Source organism: Asterias amurensis, chromosome 13 (genome assembly GCF_032118995.1).
Source record: "Asterias amurensis chromosome 13, ASM3211899v1".
Taxonomy (NCBI): domain Eukaryota; kingdom Metazoa; phylum Echinodermata; class Asteroidea; order Forcipulatida; family Asteriidae; genus Asterias; species Asterias amurensis.
The window spans coordinates 19,646,733-19,671,601 of NC_092660.1; the positions used below are offsets into that span (position 1 = coordinate 19,646,733).

The 24,869-nt window shown below is 37.7% G+C and overlaps 2 protein-coding genes and 1 long non-coding RNA gene across 17 annotated transcripts in view; 2 read left to right on the top strand and 1 right to left on the bottom strand.

The window, feature by feature from the left end:
- LOC139946457 (uncharacterized) overlaps positions 1-24,869 on the top strand; it is a 239,464-nt gene that overhangs the window by 74,181 nt on the left and 140,414 nt on the right. The gene's annotated exons all lie outside the window — the stretch shown is intronic.
- The window catches only part of LOC139945708 (single-stranded DNA-binding protein 3-like), a 128,999-nt gene that overhangs the window by 27,501 nt on the left and 76,629 nt on the right, over positions 1-24,869 (bottom strand). For 13 of the 15 annotated variants that reach the window (XM_071943056.1, XM_071943063.1, XM_071943069.1 and 10 more), the window contains one exon: positions 582-605. The exons of the other annotated variants lie outside the window; for them this stretch is intronic. In XM_071943056.1, coding sequence (XP_071799157.1) covers positions 582-605 — 24 coding nt within the window. The remainder of the gene's footprint in view (positions 1-581; positions 606-24,869) is intronic. 15 annotated transcript variants of the gene reach the window in all.
- Positions 10,265-24,869, top strand: part of LOC139945709 (uncharacterized) — a 39,853-nt gene continuing 25,248 nt past the window's right edge. The window contains exons 1-2 of the long non-coding RNA XR_011787167.1: positions 10,265-10,737; positions 11,915-11,996. This is a non-coding gene — a long non-coding RNA (uncharacterized lncRNA). The remainder of the gene's footprint in view (positions 10,738-11,914; positions 11,997-24,869) is intronic.

A 24,869-nucleotide genomic window follows, 5' to 3' on the forward strand; every position in this document is an offset into this window, starting at 1 on the left:
AAAGTAAACACAAAGCCAATACCCCCTCAAGGTTCGGGCTGTCCGTGGCAATCTGCTCAGACAAACCCCTAAATGTCATCCTAACTTAGAGGAGTAATGGCGTCCACCAAACTATTACCATGGCAACGCATCTGACTGCTACCTGGCTTTTACAATGGGATCGAAACATCAAAATAAAGCTGGTAATGAAAATGTGCAAACAAACTGGGCCACATGTTGTGTGAGAGAATCTTGATGTTGGAAAGGAATAATGACAACAGAAACAGTTACTATCAGGCATTAGGAAAACAATGTGCATTCAAAATTCCAGCATCAGCAAGGTCAGAGTGGAGAAAATTTCACTTAAAAATCAAGCATTCCATTGCAGTTGTTAACATTTAGAAAGGATTAGCATTAGTGTCCATTAGGGCCCACCAGTGTCACTTAGTTCCTATCGGGTATTAGTTTTTGTCAAGTAGGTTTTTGTCTATAAGAGCCTGTGTCATTCAGCTCAAAAACATTCTTAGCACAGCCCGATCACAAGCAGGATTTCAACAAAAGCTCAGAACAAAAATGGGTCAATGAATGTTTCTCGCACTCACCTTCCTTCTTGACCGCAAAAAATCCTGAAGAGACAAAGAAACCAACAATAAGTTGGAATAGTTTTTTTGGTTGGGGGAGGACTGTGTCTTAAAAAATTATTGATCATGTTAGAGATATATGCACTCTAAATAAGACATCATGATTGAATGGTTTTATAAACCAATACTTCTTCTTTTGAGGTTAGTAGTAGAAAGTTAGTTCATACATTCACAAGGGATTACCAAATAACCTATGTATCAACTTCTATTATCATCATAAATTGGACCTTACTAAACCAGACAAGTGACATCCCCCACCCCCTTTGCAGGTCTGTCTTTCCTCACAAACTGAACATCCATTTGTAAACATGTTTGTGATAGCAAATGCAAGTCCTCAAAAACCCATTTCCATAGAAAAAGCACCTCTGCACGCCCAAAGGTTAATTTCATGCCTAAATTTTTCCACCATAATAAGTGGGTGTCAGGCACTTAAGGGGGCCACAGTTTTCTTCTGAGATCAATGACAAATCTCCCCTGAGGTGGAAACAAGTTTTTTGTTACAGCCATTAAAAAGCGGGATCATCAGATCAAGTGCCATTTTGAAAATGAAGCCGAGTGCGTTTGTTGAATGTCTAATCTAGTCCCTGGACTATAAAAGACAACAATTACTGGCCAACAAAACAGTCCATTAGGACAGTGGTCACGATGGCTCAAAAGACGTCATTCATGAGAGCTTCCAAATCTGCCCAATGTTTAAAACATACTTCAGATACTGCAGCTAAGAGGTTTTGACAGGCCCAGACACAGGGATGGCGAAACTAATATCTTTGAAGGGGACTTATTGCCAATCACGAGTTGCCAAAGATATAACCAAAGAAAAAAAAAGCGAGAGAGAAATAATAAAACCTAGCTATTTACTGCCACTTACTAGGGGGCCAATCCAATTAGAAAAAGGTCTGTCAGCAACATGTGCTTGTGTTTCCAATAGGGGCTGCATGTCACTGGTTTGATGTCAACAGACAACATTAAGGAATTGCTCATTGCTTTGATTACACGCATTGCTTTATCTTCGCTTTAATTGAACAAGATGCAAGCAATATGGGGGACCAGGTTCACTAAGCTCATCCAGCTTCACTAAGCTCATCCAGCTTCACTAAGCTCATTCAGCATAAAATGTATCTCGATGACTAGAAATGCTACAACATTTGTGGGATACTACACTGTGTATAAAAAACAGAGCCTCACAAGCTGGCAATCTGGGACTGATTTCATAGAGCTGGTAATGTAACCCCCCCCCCCCCCCCAATAAAAAAAAAATGCTTAGCACAACAAAATTAGGTTACCAGCCAAACTACCATATCACTTGTAACATTTGTGACTGGTACCCTGCTCATTTCTGCTTAGCAGAGTTATTTTAATAACTCTACTAGTTGTGTGAGCTAGAGCATAAAACAATAGCAGCCTATCACAGGAGTCTAGCGTCAGCAATCCCCATGTGGGTAAACTCTCTGCCAATCACAGCAGTGAGCAATACCTGTCACAACAGCAGATGCACAATGTCCATTGAGCCATCCAGCATAAAGGGTAGTGACACTAGTCACAGGGCTTTATAACTGGCAGATCATCTGTGCATGATGGATATAGTAGAGTACGGAACATGATCAGGCTTCAATGTGGAATATATGTGCTCCGTTCAGCGCAGGACCCAAGGGCCTGTTAAGGCATTGTCTATGAACTGTGGTCACCGGAGTAAAAACCGACAAAGTCAAAGCAACGGTATCGTCAAACTTGAATAATCTTTAAAAGGAGTTCTCTGCACTATCAGGTATGAATAAACAGTGATTATAGTTCAATAACTAAACACGCTAAGGATGGCGTACATTGTACCTGCGTTGAATACAGATGTCTTGAATCGTCATGTACGCTCACAGTCACAGGACACTTTCTTAATATCACTTCATGGTATGATAAGTTTCGATGGAACATGCATATTGCTTGCAGTGTTTTTATGTTGCCTAACCTTAACCCAAGTGGGAAATACTTCTACCTTGATTGGATCCCCCTTCTCCCATTGTGGGTATCAATGTCACCCGATAAGAAAACCCTTGGGTAACAACGCTAGCCTCTGAGTATTATACACAATACACTTAAGATGCACGCTGTATGGCTGGGACCGATGAGGAAATCTTATGAATTAATTTGCGATTTTTTTGAAGGAGTAATCCAATCCAAACTGGAGGAGTTCGTTTACAATTATTCATCTCACGTTCTGATTACTGTAACAACTGGAACGGCAACATATACAGTGCCCAAGTTTTTAATAACACCGATAGACACTCTGTATCCAAATCACATGTTCCATCAAGTCAAACTGGGACAGCATCCTTACTTAACCTTCTACAAACTGTCCTTTTTTTCTTCCAAACCATCACGTCAAACTGGGACAGCATCCTTACTTCACCTTTTACAAACTGTTCTTTTTTTCTTCCAAATCATCACGTTTTCATTCTTTGAAATGTAAAGGTTTACAGACTAAAAACGAATCGTTTCTAAATTTAGAGTATGTGCGAACAATCATTGGGATGAAAAGGAAGCTATGTTTCCGCATGGAACCTGACAACTGTGCCGTAAACAATTACAGTGTACATCACTACATACAGTATGTACACTATTCAAAGTGCATTACACTGTGTTGTATTCCAGACAATGACACTCACATCTTGTGCATTGACAAACTGAGAAAACTGGCAATGACTTATAGCACGATTTCACAAAACTTTATGCAACTGCGTAAGTCATCACGGCAGCGCTTATGGCAACGAAACTTTACGCAACTGCGTAAGTCCACTTGCGCAACATTTATGGCACAACGTTTATGGCGCTGCGCCTAACGTTGCGCAGTTGCGTAAAGTTTTGTGAAATCGGCTGCAGGGAGGAGAATAATCTGTTATTGGAAAACACAATCTGAGAAACCTATCTAACATTTTATTTCTCAGATTTAAATTTATTGCGATAAAAACTGATCTTTTTTCATAACCACATTACTTCACAGTGAAATAATTTTAACAAAGTAAGTTTTTTTTTTATTGCAATAAATTTAAAGAGTGATTACCAAACATATACCTTGGCTTTCCTTTTAAGAGATTTTGAAAAACAAATTCTATTATAGTATGAGAAAAGTGTATACATTTGTAGCTAAGTTACAAAGTACACTTAGCCATAGATCATGTTCATTGTAAATGACTCCTGAAGAACCTTACAATCTTATAATAAAAAATATACATAATTTACGATCTGCAAAAGAAGTTCATGTTTTTGATCAATACAAACTCATAATTCTGAAGACGAAAAAACTCATAAAAGAAAAGTACAAGAACCTTTGAGTTGACAAGACACTTCTGAGATTTATGCCTTCAGTGAATGCTAGACGAAGTGGTTAAACATCAGGAAGACAGGTAAATATGAGGAGTTACCCGCCTGATTAGCTAGTGTCAGAAAAATATTATGGCTCAATCGAGTGGAACCGATTTGCTCATCACAACTCCTAATCTTAAGTAATGACAATAAGAAAAAAATGATATATTTTAATATGAATAAAACATCTTTCACATCATATTGCTAAAATGTCTAGAAATTGTTTGAAAAAATTATTAGTTTTTTTTTTTTCACAATCTTTTTGTCACATGCAAATGCATGCTATTAAGTTCAGAATATTGAGTTGAGTTGCTTTTTTTAGTGGGTGTCAAGCAATCTTTTAATCAGATGATTTAAATTCACTATTTTGGACCAGAAAACACTCATCTTTAGTGAAATGTTTCTTTGTGACACTTTATACATCACCACTTTTGTGACAAAAGCCCATATCTATAAAATCTGAAAACTAAACAATTATTCCCAAACAATCTTTGGGAGACGATTAAAAAGAAGTTACTCCCTCGCCCCAAAATTGAGAAAACTTGCTGTCCGCCGTGCGCTTGTCCCCTGAGTGCGTTTTGCCTCCCCATCAACTTGAGTCTACACCTTCATCAAAATTGTGATTAATAAAAACCAATAGCGGGTGCGCCTTAAATTGACCACTCACAAGATTTTTAAGATGTACTTCTCCCCACAGTGTAGGACTTATAACGCCTCCTACCAGCTCAAAGAGGAAGGGGTAATTGGGTAAAAGCATGGCTTTAATTTGCAGCAGACAAATGCAACCGGCAGCGTGGTGAGAGACGAAAACTCAATCGCAATGCCGGTCCACCTCTGCGCATTCCATTAACAAGAAGACAAAAACGGGGTGCACTTTAAAATGTCTTTGATTACTGGTGAAGGAGAGTTGTCTTATTGAGTGCTGTACGCTTAGCCCTGGGCAGCAGCCTGGCTAAATGGGAGCCATTCATCATGTTGAGTGTCTATAATGAATCATGAATGCCTCATGAACAATGAAGACGAGGCGAGGTGCCAGACCCCCAGGAAAACAAAATGCCCTTCATCTTCTGCATTCATGTCAGCTGTGTCTTCAGTATCATGCCAAAAGACGAGAAGATTTCTTTCTATTACAGCCTACAGTCAGAATTTGAGCATCATGAAACATAATATTACAATTATCCAAACGTAATGCGCATGATTCAAATTAATTAGAAGGATTCGTTTTCAATTAAGTTATGAAATGTGTAGCTTTCTCAGGTTGGACATTCTGTGCAAACAGTCTAACATTGACATTGATTAGGTGTGTAGGTTTTTTATATTAAAGCAGACATAAGATATGTCAAGCGTATTTGCTCTTAAGTGTTATCGCCTTCAGTTCATCTACAACTGTACGATGACAAACCAAAAAACATTTCACACCTTGTGCAAGATACTTCTAGTAGTTCTACCACAACCTCTTCAGATTCAAAAGAAGAAATCGAAAATGGAAAAAAAAGGGTGGAGGTCCCCACCTCCAGACAGCTCACTAACAAGTGACTTTTCCATTTAGAAGAAATCTCAAAATCAACAAAATAAAAATCAACAGAAGAAATCGAAAATGGGAAAAAAGGGTGGAGGTCCCCACCTCCAGACAACTCACTAACAAGTGACTTTTCCATTTAGTACATTGAATATATGCAAAGTATCAGCAAGTTAATTTGTTCACAAATCAAAAACACCTTTTCTGGCTTGTTATCTCATCAACATGGATTGCATGAACTCGTCCAAAACAAACCCAAGGTTTGCATAAAAATGTTGAATATTTTTAAGTCAAGGTCTTTGTAGGGAGACAGGTCAAGCACAAAAAATGTAAAGTGTACAACATAAACAGGGTAAATAAACTGTTTCCATACATTCTCCAGTATCGAGTTGAACCCATTCAATAAAGAACAAAAATGCTATTTGATGTTGGTGGTAAGGGGGAGGGGGTGCGCATTTGGAACAACTCTCTGGTAACTTATACTGTGAATGCAAAAGCAGAGTGAAATTGACATCACACATTAGCAACCAATCCACTCACATTCTTGCAAAACATTTGTGCTGTAAAAGGACATGAGTGAGGTACTTGTGTGAAATCAGATCAGAGACGCATCCACCAACATTGAAAAGGTTGGTTCAAACTTAATGTCTGAGTCAAACTTTGAGAGTTCTAGACATGTGGCTATTTCAACACAAGATGAATCAGACATAATTAACAACAGGAATCACCTCAGGCCATTAAGCTACTTGCTAAAATAATGACAATTTTTCTTTTCAACATACAATGTTAAATCCCCCCCCCCCAAAAAAAAAGTCCTGTGTACTCAATCCCATCATGCAGAAAAACAAGCAAGACTCCCCAACAAAAACTAATTTAAAAAGATGACAGATATGAAAAAAACACATCAAATCCCCACAGCTATTCCTCTATTCATAAACGAATAATGCCAGGCAGTAATTACCTGCACATGTTGTCGCTTAACGAGCAATTTCTCGTCAACAGCACACCACCTGTGTAGCGACAATTGCAGCTAAATGAGTCAAATTGCTGTCCCACACTGTCTGACCATGCTGGCACAATTACACTCAATTTGAAGAAGCACGTACCCGCACTTTACCACTGGGGTGTAGAATGGTGTGCATGGAGAGGACCTGGAATTAGCTCTGTACAGTTTCTTACGATTGGCATTTTTTATTTATTATTAAATTGTTATTGCTCTGCCGATGCTATTTTAAACGCAAGCTAATAAAGTGAGATTGTTGCTTCACCCCTACAGTGTACTATAGAATAACAGTTAGTCAAGGGTACTTTTGTTAGCATCTTGTTATCCTACATGTACAATTGCACACATTATAAAGCCTAAACAGTCACTATCAACACTTCTCTTTACTCCTTATTGTATTGGTACACGGCCACAAATATAGGTAAACTTTTTGTTACAAAGATACCTAGTGGACAATACGCCTCACTTAATATTCATGCATGACATCACCATTCTAACCCAAAATGAGACCATCAGCACACGTCACGCACGTCCTAGTTGCACTGGCTGCGGCGATGGCCTCGTTTTGGGTTGGAATGGTGACGTCATGCATGAATATTAAGAGAGGCGTATAGATAAATATTGAGTAGTTTTTATTCAACAAGCTCAAGTACCTTTAATTCATCATTGACACAGCAATTTTAAATTGATAATAAATAAGTGCTACATAAGTGGCTTTCAAACTGTTGTTCATAAAATGGACAGGAACGAAACATATGTACCGTAATTGCGGATGTACAATTGGTAAGCCTCATGTCACTGATTGCAACACACTACAAACTGAACTACCCTCTTCATACCAAAAGCCACATTTAATCAATTATCAACAGACAAACGATTAATAAATAACAACAAATAACAAGCACAAAAGCATTGTGATAATATATTTTCCTTTGTCATTTACAAAAAAAAAAGAAGTGATTTACAATTTTTAATTGGAAAGTGGACCGTCAGAATTGAAAACCTAGCCCCCATAATGGGATAAGCTCCTTTCATTAATTCAGCATTATTAAAGACTCCTTTACCACACTAATTGAATATTAATCACACAGCAACGCCATCCAAACAATACAAATGAGCTGCCAACATGCTCTTTGTTATTATTACACCACCTAACAACATCATCAATCTAGTAAATGAATATTCAACATGTCAACAAACATCATCATTAGTCTACTGGCCTGACACTGACAGCACGTTTCATGTAGCAATATTGTCTTTTACAACAACATTATGAACCCCCTTGATAAATATTCATTATTCCCATCATTTGAAGAGCATCATCGATCTATAGGCCTATGCAGGTCAGCCAGGCAAACAGTTGCAGTCATGCCCTGGTCATTGCCTCCATGTCCCTTGAAATGTTCCTGTAGAAAATGTCATTACCCTCATAAAGTTGCGCTTTTACTGAGTGGAAAGTGCCTTGCCACATGTATCTTATAAAAAGCATGTCAAAGCATGCCTCCACAGTCAGAGCAATTACACTATGAATATTCACGATAATGTCATCCAATATTGTCATAGGGCAATCATCACCATAAACAGAACAAACAGGTACATTACAAACGCTACACAATGGCCCGATGCCATGCATATTCATCTGATCATTGAGACATCAACTGAAACCATAAAACAATCATCCAATCACACACAAACTGAATCTCCTCATGAATATTCATCACATCTCCATAAATCTATCATCCAATCACATGTCAAAGAATCCATCATATTTGTCATCAACATTGCTCGTTCTCACAGCACAGCAGCGAAGGTGCATAGAATGTTGAGTTTATTTTCATTTGGATTTCCGGCGACAGCTGCTTTCAATGTGATTTATATCAGGCCAATTCTTCCTGCCCAACTCAGAGTAATCATGATTTAAGAGCCTGAATGGCAGAAGCAGCCAACATTCTATGGGCAAAAATCCTTGCCATTCACCTGAAAAGTCATGGTTTTATAGTTGCATGGAAAGAGAAGAAGCAGCACTACAAAACGTAAAGAACTTCTACAATTTTGTTACTCATGATTATGACATTTAATGCATTAGTCTCAGATTCATTCCTTGAATTTGCTGCTTAATCTCATCTCATCTCTTTCCTTTACAGTTGGATAGTTTCCCCTCAAGTTTATCGTCATTCTGAAAAGACTGCATTCTTCAGATGATTTCATGTTTTGATTGAACCTTCAAGCAGTGACTGTGTGGCGAATAACGGACCAGTGTTTGAGGCAATCATGAGTAAATCAACAGCTATTCATCTGGAGATATGTACAGTGCACTCGCCACCAGTTGTCATCAAAATAGTCATGCTCAATCAAAGTGATCATTGCACTTCATGGAGCTTTATTGGATAATGTGGTGTCTCGTCCTCTGCTGGGGAGAAAATAATGTTTTGGAATACTACACGAATCTACAGTGCACTGACGGGAATAAACAACTTCTGTTATAAATCTACGCGTAGCACAGGCATTCAAATATTTAGTGGTTTTCCTGAGCAAGTTTACTCGGGACCTCAGAGGAAGGACGAGATTTCAGAAAGGAATGGATGTGTGAAACTCAACAAACACAGTGATTAGACAGCCATGGTAAAGTTTACTTAATTCTAAATGGATCTTCTATTGGTGTTACTGTTAGCATATCAATCCATTTCACTGCTCCGTTGCATGATCACCAGCTTTCTCGTGCCACTTCCGAAACAGAGGGCTACAGATTGTTTCCTCATAGACTTTTTAAGGGCACTCAAGTACACATTTTAAAGTGCAATGTTGGTTCAAAACAAATTTGAAATTACATCTTCCATTTCCCGTCGCTTCAAACAAATCTGCAATTCTCTTAATAGTTGTCTTGCATTAGGTACAATCCCCTTGCAGTATAAAAGACTGCTGACAACTACTGTCACATTTAAATTACACGCATAATAAGTGCACACTATGTAACTACAACCCCCCTGCCGGATCAAGGGACTAAAATTCAGTGAAACCACCAATACATCAACAAGTCCTCCATCAGGGTTTGTCTGACCACAAAAACCAACTTAAAAAACCTGTGACGACCTCTGGAGGCCCTTCTTAAATCTACCGTGAAGATAAAGTGAGTGCCGATAACTCCAAAATTTGAATTTACCCTTGGGAAGGACTGAACTTTGAAACTGTTCTCCAATATGGAAATCTGTGTCATGTTTCTAGTCTTGAATGATATTATTCTTTGCTTCTGTTACGTGGGAATGAAATGAAGCCATCGGTTGATTTGGAGGCCTACAAAATGCAGTCACCAAAATGGTTTCAAAAAATATTCAGCTACATTGAATTCACATTGATGTAGAGTTATGAATACAGACAACTTAGATACAAAATTTGAGGCTGTTAAATTTAATCGTTATTATCAATCAACTGATGAATACCCCTAATTCACCAGACTTAGGAGTCAGCTTTCCTTATTTGAAATATTTCTACTTGTAGCTGATGCTCTCACTGACATGCATGACAAGACCACAGTAATTTCAGTGCACTATGCTGAGAAGCCATTGCAAAAACCCACAAATTTTATGACAACAATTGTATACTTCCAACAATATACACAATGCTATACAAACCATCTGAGCAATAAACTTTTAATCAATCATAATTTGAGGTAATAACAAGACACAGGACTAAGTAATGTTTCGCCCCGTTGGTTCACAGCAACCATGGACAACAAACAAATAGATGCGCAATATCACCAGACAGTGTTCCATGTAGTTACCCCCACCCCCCCCCCCCCCCTCCGAAAAGAGTTTAACTGGGTTGAGTTAACGGAGACATACCAATTGCACCATGGCTATCCATAGCATATACATTAGGATTGGTATTATGAAAAGTCACCATAGAGGCTGCACACAGACACAGTGTGTCCAGTCATGGAGGGTGCTCCAACGCAAACGTGTACTTCATTAAGATGGGTCGCTCTTCTGTAATATGGTAATCATGACATGCAATCGTGAGACGATAATCAAGAGTTGTTGCTGCGATTCTGGGAAATGTGGATACACATGAATGAAGGATCTCTGTCATCAAGTGGTGTGTGTGTGTGTTTTTTCATCCCTGGTATGGTTGAAAACTCAAGCTTTGGAATTACTATGGAATAACTACAACTTCCACTGAATGCTGCTGCTGGATTTGGGAAATGAACCTTTGACTTGCCAAGAGTGTCTCTGATGTCTGATCATGTGAGTATAACATCAATCACCTTTGGGTCCTTGAATTGTTAAGTCATGGACTAGTGTCTTGTCTAGGGTGTGTGGTTTTCCTTACTATCAATTTTGACTTGGGATTCTATAAGAAATAGTAATAATCCTTGGCTAAAGTAGCCTGGTATGGAGATCTAAAGTAGTCAAACATTTATTATATACATTATGTTATTGATTTATTTTTCATTGCAAAGTTTTACTGTTAAAAGTTTACTGTCCTGCCACTAAAAGCCAAGCCATTTCTAACCAACTCAGCTGTAAAACAAAATAAACAGCCCAGCTTGAAATTTCATTCTTATTTAACAATGACTCCACTGTCTATGGGAAAAGGTCACCACTATTAAAAAATCAGAGGGAAAATTGTTTAAGGGGTCGCAGAAGCAAATGCCAGGAAAATGGCCTACATCGTCTCTGTTTAAAAAATGCAGGTCTGCCATCAAAGCTATCAACATTTCCCCCAATCAACAACACATCTCACCTGCAAATAGTTTACATGTAAACTTCAACAGCATAAACACACTACACGTTATGCTGTACACAAATGGACATTTAGTTGAAACATGTGCAATTCACCAAAGTTTCTTGGAAAGTACACTAAAACTGTTCACTTTTCATACTACTGACAGCGCCCTCTCAAATATCAAACTTTTTTTTTCAAACCCTATTCATTTTTTTCTTTTGACACCAAGTCTCAGTTAATAAAACAAAAAAGGAGGCTCAGTTTTGTTTTACTGCAAGCAGGTGATCAATCAAACAGACAACCCGATTGAGCTTTAGAAAAAAAAGAAAAAAAAACAGAGTAAACATTCCCTGGCCCAACTCTGAAGAGATTTTCAATATTTGTGTTTTGGTCTCTCAACAAGAAGTATCACTCCTCTCAGCATGAGGTGAGGTTATCCCCCCCTGTTCACTCCCTCGATTCCCCCAACCAATTATTCCAAACACCAAAAAGGAGAAGAGAAGAGGACGAAAGGAGACCTGCTGAGGGAAGCCTGCCCCCTAGACACTATTAAATTGAAATTTCCATTGGGTCATCAATCATGGCCCGCACTAAAAATGTGGCAATTGCAGCCAGCAAATTTCCACCCATGAAATACGTATAATGGTTGAGTGGAACAGGGGGATGTTCAGTGTCAGTTTGGATTTTGTGTTGCAGGGAGGACGTATGGGGAGTTCTGCTTCGCTTGTGAAGGTTGGACTTGTGGACTGGTTGATGGTGCATTCTAAAACTTGAGAAGGTAAGAGTGTTCGATGAATGTGTTGTTAACTAATGCATCCATGCAATGGTACTTGTTGGTTTCGGCCTATCTCCCCATCCACTGCCCTGACTAAATGAAGCTCACACTTTATTTTACCCATTGTGACTTTTGTTTTGCAAGTTGTTTACAGTCATTAATCAAACTTAACAATGTCAACACTCATCAGTCTACCTCCATGGCAGTCAGACACCTGCAAGGATAATAACTTTGTTATGACATAAACGGTGTTTGAAGCTTTGTTATGACAGTTTGTTCCTTGTTGAATGTGCCAAGCATACAGTGCAGTAATATATGCACATTTAATATACCTCAGTCACAATCATGAGTTTGAAGTTCATAAAGTAGAGAGCACAAATTTAGTCTTGCATCAGGCATTTTGTGGAAGCTTTAAAAACTTTACATAAAAATATCTCTACTAAAAATATCAAAAATATCAATACTGGCACCCCCGAACAAAGATATTGACAAAATAGGGACACCGCCAATATAGGGCTAGATAGCTCAGTTGGTAGAGCGCCGGCACGTTAATCCGGAGGTCGTTGGTTCGAATCCCACTCTAGTCAATTCTTTGTTCAACCCCAAAAATCATTTACAAATTTACCCAGTCAGTTTCCCTTGTGGTTTATATTGATATAAAAATATCTCATTAAAATATCTCATTAAAACCTGAGCCTAAAAATTCCAAGTTGTCAGCCATTAGCCAGTATTGTAGTTGTTTTTTTTTCAAGTAGAGTAAAACACTCAATGAGGAAAGTGTACAAAAATGTTCCAATCAATTTAAAGTGGGTCTCTAAGATTATAAAACCTACATGTGGATTGTGGACCCAGTTTATAGCGATCTATACTACAATATATATTGGTTTGCGGTAACACCATGTGTGTATATCTACTTGCCAGGTAGAGTTGTTCTTAGGGAACTGTCTTGCTTTATTCTACTGCCGTGGAGTAGAAAATCGGAGGTTCGGGAGACTTCTCAGTTCTGAAAAGAACTGTCCTGCTTTATAACAATATAATATACTCCTGCTATACTACAATGTTCACATCCAAAGAACTCCAGTTGCAAAGAAATCAACCCAATGAAAGTTTCATTTACGGAGTGGTCATGGAAAGATTTGGGAAGATCAAAGCGGACTGGGAATACTTTGCACATTTTTCTGGTATAATTGACAATTGTTTTGTCGGTGATCTGTGTATCTGAAAGCTTTCATGTGTGAGAAAGTACTGGTATTAGGAAAAACTTCTGCAATTCATGCTTTTCAAATATTGTAAAATGTACTTAGAGAAGGATATGGGTCAAACTAAAATCTTGATTTTACTCAATCTCATCCGCAATATGAATGATCCTTGAATCATGGAGGTAGAAATAGCTTGAACCTATCCCACAGCTAAAAATTAACACTGGATTGCAGGCCAGTGTTTTTGTTGCCCTGGGCCAGTAAAGTCACGACCGGACAAGCCAGGTGGTCTTATGTTCTTCAATTAAAAACTATTGTGTAATAATAGAATCTTTATGAAAAAGAGTATGTAGGCCTATACGAATCGGATCAATGTCTTGCAATTCTGTTCAAGTACCCTTGTAAACGTACAATAAATGAGATGATTTTTCTCTCTTTTAGATTTTGGTCATGTAAAATAAATTCTGGTACAGTAAATATTTTGAGCTACAAGCCCTGCTTGTGTTGTGGATTCCTCACCATATTCAAGCCGTGTACCCCAACTCCCACAGAACCCCCTCCAAAAAAAGAGGGTCAATGGGAGAGAAGAAAAAAAAGGGACAATATAAACAATTAAATAAATAACAACATAAATCATAAGTTCATACTCGATTTTTAACAATTAAACATAAATTCTATGCTGAGTTGAAGCATTTATCAAACTGCTTCTGCATGGTATTGTCCTTCCCCTTTAGACTATAACAAAAAGATATAAACTCAGTTAATAAATCAATGTCATGCATACTACACCATAAATTCCATAAAATAAAAAAAAATAAAAAAATCTCATGAGCAATTGTTCAGAAAATCATTATTTACAAATATGGTTTTATCAGCCATTACTCCAAGGTGTCACTTGGTAATGTTTACGATGTAAGCGACACATAAATTTCATATGTTTAGCATTCGGTGGACAGGTGTGGCTGTTTAGTTGCAACCCCACTGCCAACCTATGACTTTGAAAGCTGTAAATTCCTTCGTTCTGGTTCCATGCTCGTCTATTTTTATTGTTGGCGTTGATACAATGACTGAAAAAATGTACAAGTGATGTAAACATTCGACAGGTGTCGGGACCTAGTTAGTAAAAGCTAACACAAGGAAGTGCAAGTTTTTTTTGCTCTCCGTCAGGAACTTTTTTTAATAAATAATATAGACTCGATCGGTATTTTATAGTACATTCCCCTTAGCGTACACCCCAATACCTTAGGGTGAACAATGGGAAAGTACAGGGGTGAACATGCCAACATCGTTCCCTCAGTGGCCGTTCCAAGACAGAATTATTTTAAGTTATATAAATTTGTATGTGTTTAAAGGTTTCTTGTGTTGTCATTGAGCCTTTGAGAAAGACTCTGCTAGGGTCAAAAAGTCAGGCCACTAACATTTTTTTTGCCTAAATTTGTAGAAAAAATACAGAACTTACAGGTTTCTTCCCACCCGAGTTAAATTTCATAAAGCCTGTAAGCACAACCAAGAGTATTGCTTAACAGAAATAGGTTACAAACCATAAATACATTAAGTTTACATAGTCGTGACTGATACCCCACTCTATGTTTGCTTAGAAAAGAAAATTTCTGAGTAGCATTTCCTGCTGAACAGCTTCATGAAATTGGTCCCCGGTTCATTATTTGTTAATTACACAGTTTGATATGACGTTATGGACAACGTACATCCTTGAAGAATGTTCACAACAACCTATGGCAGGTAATCATTCAGTCTCTGGTCTAATACACCATCAAACTCCTCCAAACCAATATCACCAACTCACAACAAGATCCTGAAACCATCCTCACAACAATCTTCCCTCTCCAAGCCACGGCCAAACCCAGAAGAAGAAAAAAAAAAACTTCCACATGCCAGCAATCCTGTGTTATTGAAGTGCTTGTAAATTACGCTATCGCCAAATGTGGTGATTTCCCAGTGTCATCTGGCCCTTCCTCTGTAACCCCACAGCATGGCAATTACACCCCAGAGCATCCTGTAATAACTTCCATTTAATTCCTGTCAGGCTAATGGCAAAGTATCTTGAATAAATTGTTCTCAAACATACTGTGTACCTCACACGCCTTTAAAGGGAAGAAGGCGTGCCTTGCTGAGCCACCCTATAAAATCTAAAGGGGGGGGGGATTCTTTTTAACTTGTTTTCACATTTGAAGACATGAGGTGTTGAATTCTTTACAAAGTGTGTTTTATGTGTGGGTAATGTATTCCAATCAATTCAAATGCAATAACAGCTTGACGTAATCAGTATCAGGCCTCGGAATACAGTCTGAGAGAAACATATATCCAGAAACATTATAGGCCTACAAAATTGTTGCAATTTACCCTCGAGTAGATTCCTGGATGTAAAAGTCGAGGAGATAGACTTTAGGGCTTGAAAAATACCAATAGAAAATACATAGTTCAATGTACAGGTCTAAGAAGACAGATTTACTCTCAAGCTCACAAACTAAAATCACTAGCCTCAAGCCCTGGTCTCAGGGGATATGTTATTTGTGAAGACCTGTATTTGCAGCTACAGAAGCAAAACCAAATTCTAGATTGCTTAATCAACATGTGAAAACTGCATCAACCAGAATGCATAAACGCCTCGTTGAAAAACAAGTCTACCCAATGAAGGGTACAACACATACAGGAAGGTCTCATTTAAACTCCAGCAAGTCCTTTCTGAGTAGATCTCATTACTAGAATTCCAAGTAGTTATACGAAACAGTTCCCTTGAAAGGCCAACATGGGGCAACCACCCACATTTAGCTCATGCCTGGCTGGTGTTAAACCCATCTAAATTGGGCGGCCAAAAGCCTTTTATATTATCAGCCCCGTAAAATCAGACATGGAACCTAAATTGGAGATTAGCAAGGTCCAGCAGGAGGAAAGGCACTAAGACCCAACTTCAGAAGCAAACAGCTTGGTGTCACACACAAGCTCGTTGAGTAAACAAAAACGTAAAGCTCAAAATAACTTTGAGGTCTTCAGCGAAAACAAATATAAGTGGTGTATTCATTTTGAAAGGTGCTTCCGAAAATGGATACACCCAGCTTGTGTTACAGGTCAGCTTGAGTCGGAGTGAGAGGCTTTTTTATAAAATGGCAAGAGGTCAAAAACATTAGGGACCAGGTTTACCACAAGGTTTGCAAAGTTATTATCAACATGATCATATAAATACCAGGCTTGGAAATACATGGATGCCAGGCTGGTAGGTTATGCTACTTATGGCACTGTTCCCTAATAAGCAACATACAAAATTATATATATTTAATTGTTAATGTGTTGTTGTTCCTCGGTTGTAATGATTTTGAATTCACTGTGTGCAGTAAAACCATAGAGAAATGTGGTTCTTTCTCTACGGTATATAAATGAGCAATGTCAATTTTCTGAGCAAAACTGAGCAGGATACCTATACCAGATGGTGCATGACACATAGCATTTTGACTGGTAACCTACTTCTGGTAATGCTTTGCTAATTTGTGCACTTGGCAGTTCTATACAAGGGCCCAATTTCATGTGAAATTGGAGTGAAGCCTTGTGGTTCGTGAATAGTGCCAGCAATTCTCCCCCAGTTAAGAACAATTTAATGCTGTACTTTGAACTTTTCAAAGGGCAGTCGGGCGAAGGCAATGGACAACAACAGCAATAGACCGTGTAAGTGTCACACATATTTGAACATTGCTTTAATGGTTTGAAGGAAACAGAATGAAAAATGTTAACAGGTCAACAAGTCTGACTTGGCACACTCTGTTTGAGGCCTATAGTCACTGATAGTATAGGTTTATGAAATATTCAAATACCTTAGCACACATATTATTTTTTTCTTCCAAATTATATAGATCAACATTTGGACAGTCAGAAGTAGTGTTTATTCTGTTTACCGAAAAGTTACAACCAAATTTTGATATTCCTTTAATCTCTTCATTGGACACTCTTCACAACCACTCTGTACCTCAGATGAACTTAATTAATAACCAAATAAATAAATACACTGCATTGTACACTTCCCAACCCAGAAGAAGATACCCTGCTTGGACAAACAGAGTATGCAATCAAGGCAAGGTGATCAAATTGCGCACGGTACAAGTAACTAAATAAGATGGATCAATAAGAATAATACGAGAGAAGGTATCACACAAGACCTGAGAAATATCCATATTATGTAGATTTGACAATGGAGCCATCTTGCCTGAGGCGCAAGATCTATATGGGGGATTATACTGTTAGAAGATACTGATACATGGAGTGAAAGGTTCTGTGTGCTGTATTGTTGACATCTTTACACAGATTGCTTTAAAAGGGCAGTTGGCTTTGTCAGGAACCTCATCCGATGCTTCACCTCTTATATATTTCTATGAAAGTGTTTTGAACTCTGCCAGTAATAACAGGTTACACCTGACTTTGTGCAGTTATCAAAGCGAATAATAAATAATGGCAAAATTAACCACAAATTAATGATATTTATGAAATTTATGAAGTTTTTACCACTTTGTATAGAGCTTTGTCAATGAAGAAAATTGAAGCTCATCATCATCATCATGATTTAAAAATCTTATATCCATACAAAGCTATACCTTCATTCAATGCATATGTGTTATGTTTTCTTTATTCAATGCAATTTATTAAAATTCAAATATTCAACGCAAATAAATTTTCTTTATCTTATTCCAGCCTTGAAGATAGATTCTGCTAAGTACCAGATGTCAAGCTATTAACAATTTTTTTTAATCTATATTCTATGCAAATTTGTTTTGTTTATCTTTATTTGATGCAAATTTGTTTTGTTTATCTTTATTCAATGCAAATGTGTTTTGTTTATTTTTGTGCAAATTTGTTTTGCTTATCTTTATTCAATGCAAATTTGTTGTGTATGATCATCAGATAGGAAATGCAGACAGAAATTAACTTGACTATTCTTTCCACTTAAAGCAAACCCATTAATCCAACCCAAAGCCGCCAACTGCAATAATTGCTTGCAACATCAAGCGACATCTCTCCATTAACAAGAAAATGATTTTATCTACACATTCCAGCGTCAAAATAACCGTCGTCCAACACACAACCTCTCCTTCACACCTGTAGGCACCTCACAGCTGTCCAAGGGGGGGCTCAGATACAGCGGATGTTTTGATAAATTTCATTAAAATAAAACGAAGGGAAAAAAATCAGAGAAAGCCGTGTTTGACGCGGGATCACCAGCATAACAAGTCAGACCTGATTCACTTAGTACACGCTTAAGATACACCCCGGCAGGTATATCTTAGCGATGCGTTTTGATAGGAAAAACTTGGATCATGTTCCAACTGAGCGAAATAATTTTTCTCTTCTACTGTGTTCATTAACCATTGGATAAGTTGGCAACCCGGAGGCCCAATCTGTTCTACTTCTAAATTGAATAAAACACAAACAGGTGAAGCGAGAGGTGGTTGATTTAATGGATTTGTGTAAAGGGCTTTGCCTGGGCAAGACAAACACTACATCACACTACATTGTTCTCTGATTAAACAAACACTAACTGTTGTACTACATGCATCCTCGGATCCATCCGTTTCCTTCATTATATTTACAGTTAAAGGGACACATTGCCTTGGATCGGTCGAGTTGGTCTTTGAAAAGCGTTTGTAACCGTTTTTTATAAAATGCATATGGGTAGAAAGATGTTGTAAAAGTAGAATACAATGATCCACACAAACATGCCTCGAAATTGCGTGGTTTTCCTTTTACCTCGACGACTAACACGTCAGCCATTTATGGGGGTCAAAATTTTGACTCCCATAAATGGCTGACCGTGTTAGTTCGCACAGTAGAAGAAAAACCACGCAATTTCGAGGCAAACTTGTGTAGATCATTGTATTCTACTTTTAAAACATCTTTCTAACCATATGCATTATATAAAAAACGGTTACAAACGCTTTTCAAAGACCAACTCGACCGATCCAAGGCAACGTGTTCCTTTAAGAGTTGAGAGCAATCTATTGCAGAGGAAACTGATTGGACTTTGTTTAAAGGGATAGTATACATTTGGTAATTAGAACCAGCTGTTTGTGCCAATCCTATCTAGTTGTAGATACCACCATAAAACTAACCAGTGAAAATTTCATTTCAAAAGGTTGTAGCGTTATTGAGATATTGATGAAAATCTGGAGTGGTCAGGTTATGTCACTGCAGGAAGAATAATATGTAATTGGAATACACAGTCTGAAGTACTTTTTCAGTACTTCAAATTGAAAAGTCTCACAATATGCATTATAATTTCCAAAGCAGCTGTACTTATTACCAATTAAGTTTGTATTGCCTTTAATTTTCAGAGTCTGTTACCAAACCAAAAGTACCTCTATTCTTATGGGTTCAATTTAAATGTCAAACTTGTACCAATGGAGGAATAAACTAGTGACACAACACTCTAGGAACCTTTTTTGTGTAGGAGGTGAATTCAACTTCAAAATATCGCTAGTCACATGTATTATTCATCTTTAATCTTGTAAACAAAATTGTGGTTGGTTTTGGCACGTCCAAGATGATTTTATTATTGGTGTGCAATCAGATTTCATAAATCTAGGGACTATTGGAAGACAAGATCCTAACAAAATATTAAACACTGACCCTTCAACAACTCACTCGGGTATAATCCAAAAATCCACTTCAAAAACAACTTGCTGTCCATATATTTTGTTCTTAAACCAACAAGCCATTATCCCTCAACAACGAGGAATCTTTTTCCAGTTTCTATTGCCCTTAAAAAAGGAGAGGAAATCAGCTGAGACGTTGCATGCTTTGCGTTCCTTTCAAAGAAATTGTGTCTGCTGAGAAATGTTGTATTCTACACTATTTCTGACAGGCCAAGAGTCAAATCACATTACTCATTCTACATACATGTACATGTATGGTTTGTGTACATAATTTAGACCTACGTCAAATCTAGAACATCATTTACCAATACAAGGTCCTGGGGAAACACACCAGACTGTCAACATAAAAATTAAGCTGACAACAGAGGTATTCTTAGCTCCCTTGCTGATTTGTCCCCAAAGAGGTTAAATATACAAATCTGAGTGCCTCTGATACAGAGGAACAAGCGCTAAGGAAAATTGGCATTAATGGTGCTTTTAGAAGCCAAAGAGAAACAAACCATTGTTTCCTTTTCTAAATGAGGCATTCATATACCTTTGGAACCTCGAAGACATACAAAAAAAAAATATGGGGCCGCCAAATTCAATTTATCGACCGATCCAAAACCTGGTGATAAAAAGTGGGGCGCGCTCCGCTTAAAATGGGGCCAAGTAAATTACAAGTTAATGCAGATGCCATTAGGGTAATGTGGTTAATGTAAAAGGATCTGATAGCGGTCACTGAATGTGGATAGAAGACTTTTGGCAGGACAGATTTAATATGTATCTCAACTTGGTTATTGTACAACGGTCTATGGTGGGACCACAAAACCACTGGTACACGTCTGGAAAGATTGATAGAGTATACAGTGAGGCTACTTGTTTTTTGATGGATAAATGTCAGGTTTTGTTCGTGAGGAATAACTTAAGGTTGTTTTATTGAAAAAACCTGCATCACTCATTTTTAAAAGTGAAAGCTTACTTTGTAAATTTATTATATGTTTATGTCATTATTGAGAACCTTACGTTTCAATCTGGTCTTTTTATTGATACCCAAAAGGTTTCATAACTTGTATACACAACTTTATCATAAGCAGGTGATCATAAGTAGCCACATGGCTTGAATTTATCCTTAGAAAACAACCCTTTGATTTTGTTTTATCCCATATAAGTGAAGATATACACACAAAATATAACCTGAGAATATTAATTTAAAAAGGTAGGCAGCGTATTCGAGATATTTCTGAAAATTTGAAGTAGGAAAAATAATCCGTTATTTGAATACACCATCTGAGAAAACTTTTGAACGGCACACACATTGAGTCAAGGAGCTCCGAAAAAATTGATTTGGAAGTGCATATAAAAAGCTTTCCCTCCCCTTGTTACAACTTCCCCCTAGTAAATAAACCTTGTAAGAAAACCCCCCAAAACATAAACCTTCAGCCCGTTACAAACAAAGCATATTACATTGAAAAACAAAAATCTTCAATCTTCTGTTTGGAGCGCAACCTATGCTCATTTATCAGTCGGTACTAAGATGGCTTCTACAAGATAAACGGTTCCAAATCAATCCAACGTGAAAATCTCATATCAAAAATAAGATAATTGTCTTCTTGTTTGGATTTAATTGCTCTCTGAGTTCAATAACCTACTTATTTCCTTTACAGGCTTGGAATGAAATCCTATCAATGAGCGAGACAAGAGAGTAAGGGGGAAATAAAAAAAATCCCATTAAATCGTCCTGACCTTTTGGCCGTACGGCTGAGTATCTCAAGCTGAAATCTTAGCATTTTATTATTCACTTCCAAATCAATTTCTCGGAGCTCCTTGACTCAATGTGTGTGCCGTTCAAAAGGTTTCGGCCAGATAAACATCAAGAAGTAAAGTTATATTGGGTCCGGCCTAAGGGGAAGGGGGAAAAGAGGAAGGGTGGGGCCCCCCCCCTGGGAGGATGTCAAACCCTGCTTCTCTCTTTTTTCTAACTATAATACTATCTGATAAATGTTTTACCCTATATTAAGTACAGTACTTCACACCCACTGCACTTAATCTAAATTTTGGTTGTAAATCTCTTCCTTGTGTTTTGATACCATCTTCTTACTAAGAAGCTTCCTGAGTCTGAAGAGAAAACAGTTATCTTGTTGTCTTCATCTTGTGACAACAACAGTGAAATCTAAGTGTCATCATACAAGAAAGGGGCCAGACTTTTTTTTCTTCTTCCCTACGTGAGACCTTGTCTAAAAAATAACCATTAGTGGGTTGGATGTGAATAATGTCTGGTACCTTGACTTGCTTAGTCACAAGGTACTGCTTAAATGTGAGTTCCTCATACTATAGAGACAGTTTCTCCGTCTCATGATTCTGGGCAAGATGTTGCATAGTTACAAAACAGTTGGCAAACGCCACCATGCAATTTTGAATGAATGTTCATGGCAGAGTGAAACAAGGATTTGCTCATCTGGAGGTTGCTATACAAAAGCTTTCCCTGAGCAATGTGACATAGCAACTGTCTGTATGTATGACATTATTCAAAAATAACTTGCAAATGGATTTGTGGTTTCAGTGGTTGCTAAGGATGTTTCTATGGGTAACAGATATTTATGTGGCTATTAAGCCACAGTCGCAGCCACTGTTTTTGCCTCAAATGGTTACATTGCATTGCATTTGAAAAACAAGATGGCTGTTCAAAATATGATTTGTATGTCAGACCCCTATCAAAGTAAGGATAATTCAGCTTCACATTATGTAGAACTGAATCCATAAAACAAGGCAATTAAGAGAGGATTACTTTAACTGTACTTGGCAATAGTAATGGCTAGTCTGAAAATCCATATTTATAAACCCTGTCCTTTTGATTTTACAATAATTTAGAAACTTAACTGTTCAATAACGCTGAGCCAAACTTGTTTTCAAAACATTGACATAAATATTTGTTTTTGCAACAAATTAAGAGGAGTTTGCTTAGTACACAGAACTCTGTACAGTGTTTTCCAGTTTTCATACGGCACTCAAAGGAAGAAAATGGATTAAATCTGGCTTATCCATCAAACGTTGCATGACATTAAAACGCCAAATTTCCTTTCAAAATGCATGCCTGTAAATAGTAGTGGTAAAAAAAGTAATAATTTTCTTTTAAAATGTTCCAAGTCAAAACAGCTTCCCAGTTTTAAGCCACAACACAAAATCACTCTAGATTCCTCAGTGTTTGTGTGCATATATTTCTACAACCTTATTATTCCCCGTACAACCCCAATCCTTGTTGCGTTACCCGAGGTACAACTTGCAGAGTCACAGCTTATCAAGGAAATTAAGTCACGACATGAATACAAAACAGCTGAATTCATGCTGACAGGTTTGGCCGTAATCATAAAATGAAATCTTGATTGTATTCTCACAAGCTGTTCCAGGCGCTAACACAATAATCTGATATTGCAAACAGCAAAGGGAGGTGAGGGAATTGCTTCATATTAAAACACAGGGCCTCTTTTCCAACCTTTCTTCTTTATTAAGAAGGCATACATCTGAAGATGGTATCAAGATTGATCAATGAAGTAAATTTCCTGCCTGGATGAGATTGCTACAGTAGGCAATTTTTGTTTACAATCCAAACATGCTAGCGGCACACTTTCAAAGATAGTTTTGTGAATTGTTCCATTTGCATGAAACACTTAATACCGTGGTAAATTGTTCAGCACAGCTGAATGCCGATCCATTGTGGTATACATCTACTATGTGTTTTGCTCCAATTATAAATGAGAGTGAAATTGTAAAAACACTTTTAGACAAAGTATAGGATTTGTAATGGGAGTGGGAAGGGAATGGCATATTTATTGAAGTCTAAATGATGTGAATCAACTAACTCAATAAGAAGAAAACAAAAACATTAACACAAACAATGAATGATGTAACTTCACTTGAATACGCTGGCTAAAACAAAGATTGAAAAACTGAACACATTGAAATGCATGACGCTTTCACAATGTTTGACAATGTTTGACATTGCTGACAAAAAGGTCTCAAAACTAGGTTGCAGATTATAGGATTGATGTTGAAATGTTGACATTTCCAAGTTTTGGAAATAGATTGCAAAGTGGTTTTGGAAATGGTCTCTTTAGCACATGAGCATGACAACCTTTTTCACCAGAAGCCTCAAAAGCGTCTTAATTCACGTCTACAATTTTCATCCTTACTGAACAGTCGATAAGAAAAATAAATCTATACGCAGCAACACCTGGTTTATACCTCATCCTCCAATTCAAAAACATAATGCAAAAGGTAAATCTTGAATAATAATTTAGAACAACAGAACCGCAACAAATTTGCATTAATGCTGTATTTGCAGCCATCTCCAGCATCAAACAACTACAGATCCCTCTACACATTATCATTTTGCATCTTAAAAAAAATACACTTCCCGAAATTGATTCCATATTATTGCAAGAGTCCTTGTGGGTTTCTATTTTTTCAAACCCTCAAAACGTTGGCAAATTCTTGCGTCGTGCCACGTACACACAGCACTGAGCACGATGATTAATAACACCAACACTTACTGTTCTTTTATTCATTGCGTTGGCCCTAATCTACATTGCCGCATAACCTGGAGGCATCTGCCCAATGTTGCCACATCGTCATGCTCTTAACACTATCACAATACATCCTAGTCCTCTTTTATTAATCCATTTCCTCGTGTCCCTAAACTAACAGTTGTCCCCCCACTACCGCGTCAAATTTCCTCTCCCCTTCAATAACTCAATTTCCTGAATTTCATACCCTCGGCAGGCACTTAAGGAAAGTCAGATTTATATTTATATACATATATTTTTCCACGGGTGCAAATCGTAGATGTATCATTGCGCTAATTCACTACATGAATAAATGTTTCAAGTTGGGGTTGGGGGATTTCAACGTGCAATTTATTTTCCAGAGTTCAGGGATAATTTCCTGAAGTGGTGAACCCACTTAGACTAATGAATCATAACTGCGGTTGTGTCCAGCACCCAAGTCAACAGCTTTCATCCTTGTCCTTGAAGCAGTTTCTTTTCACA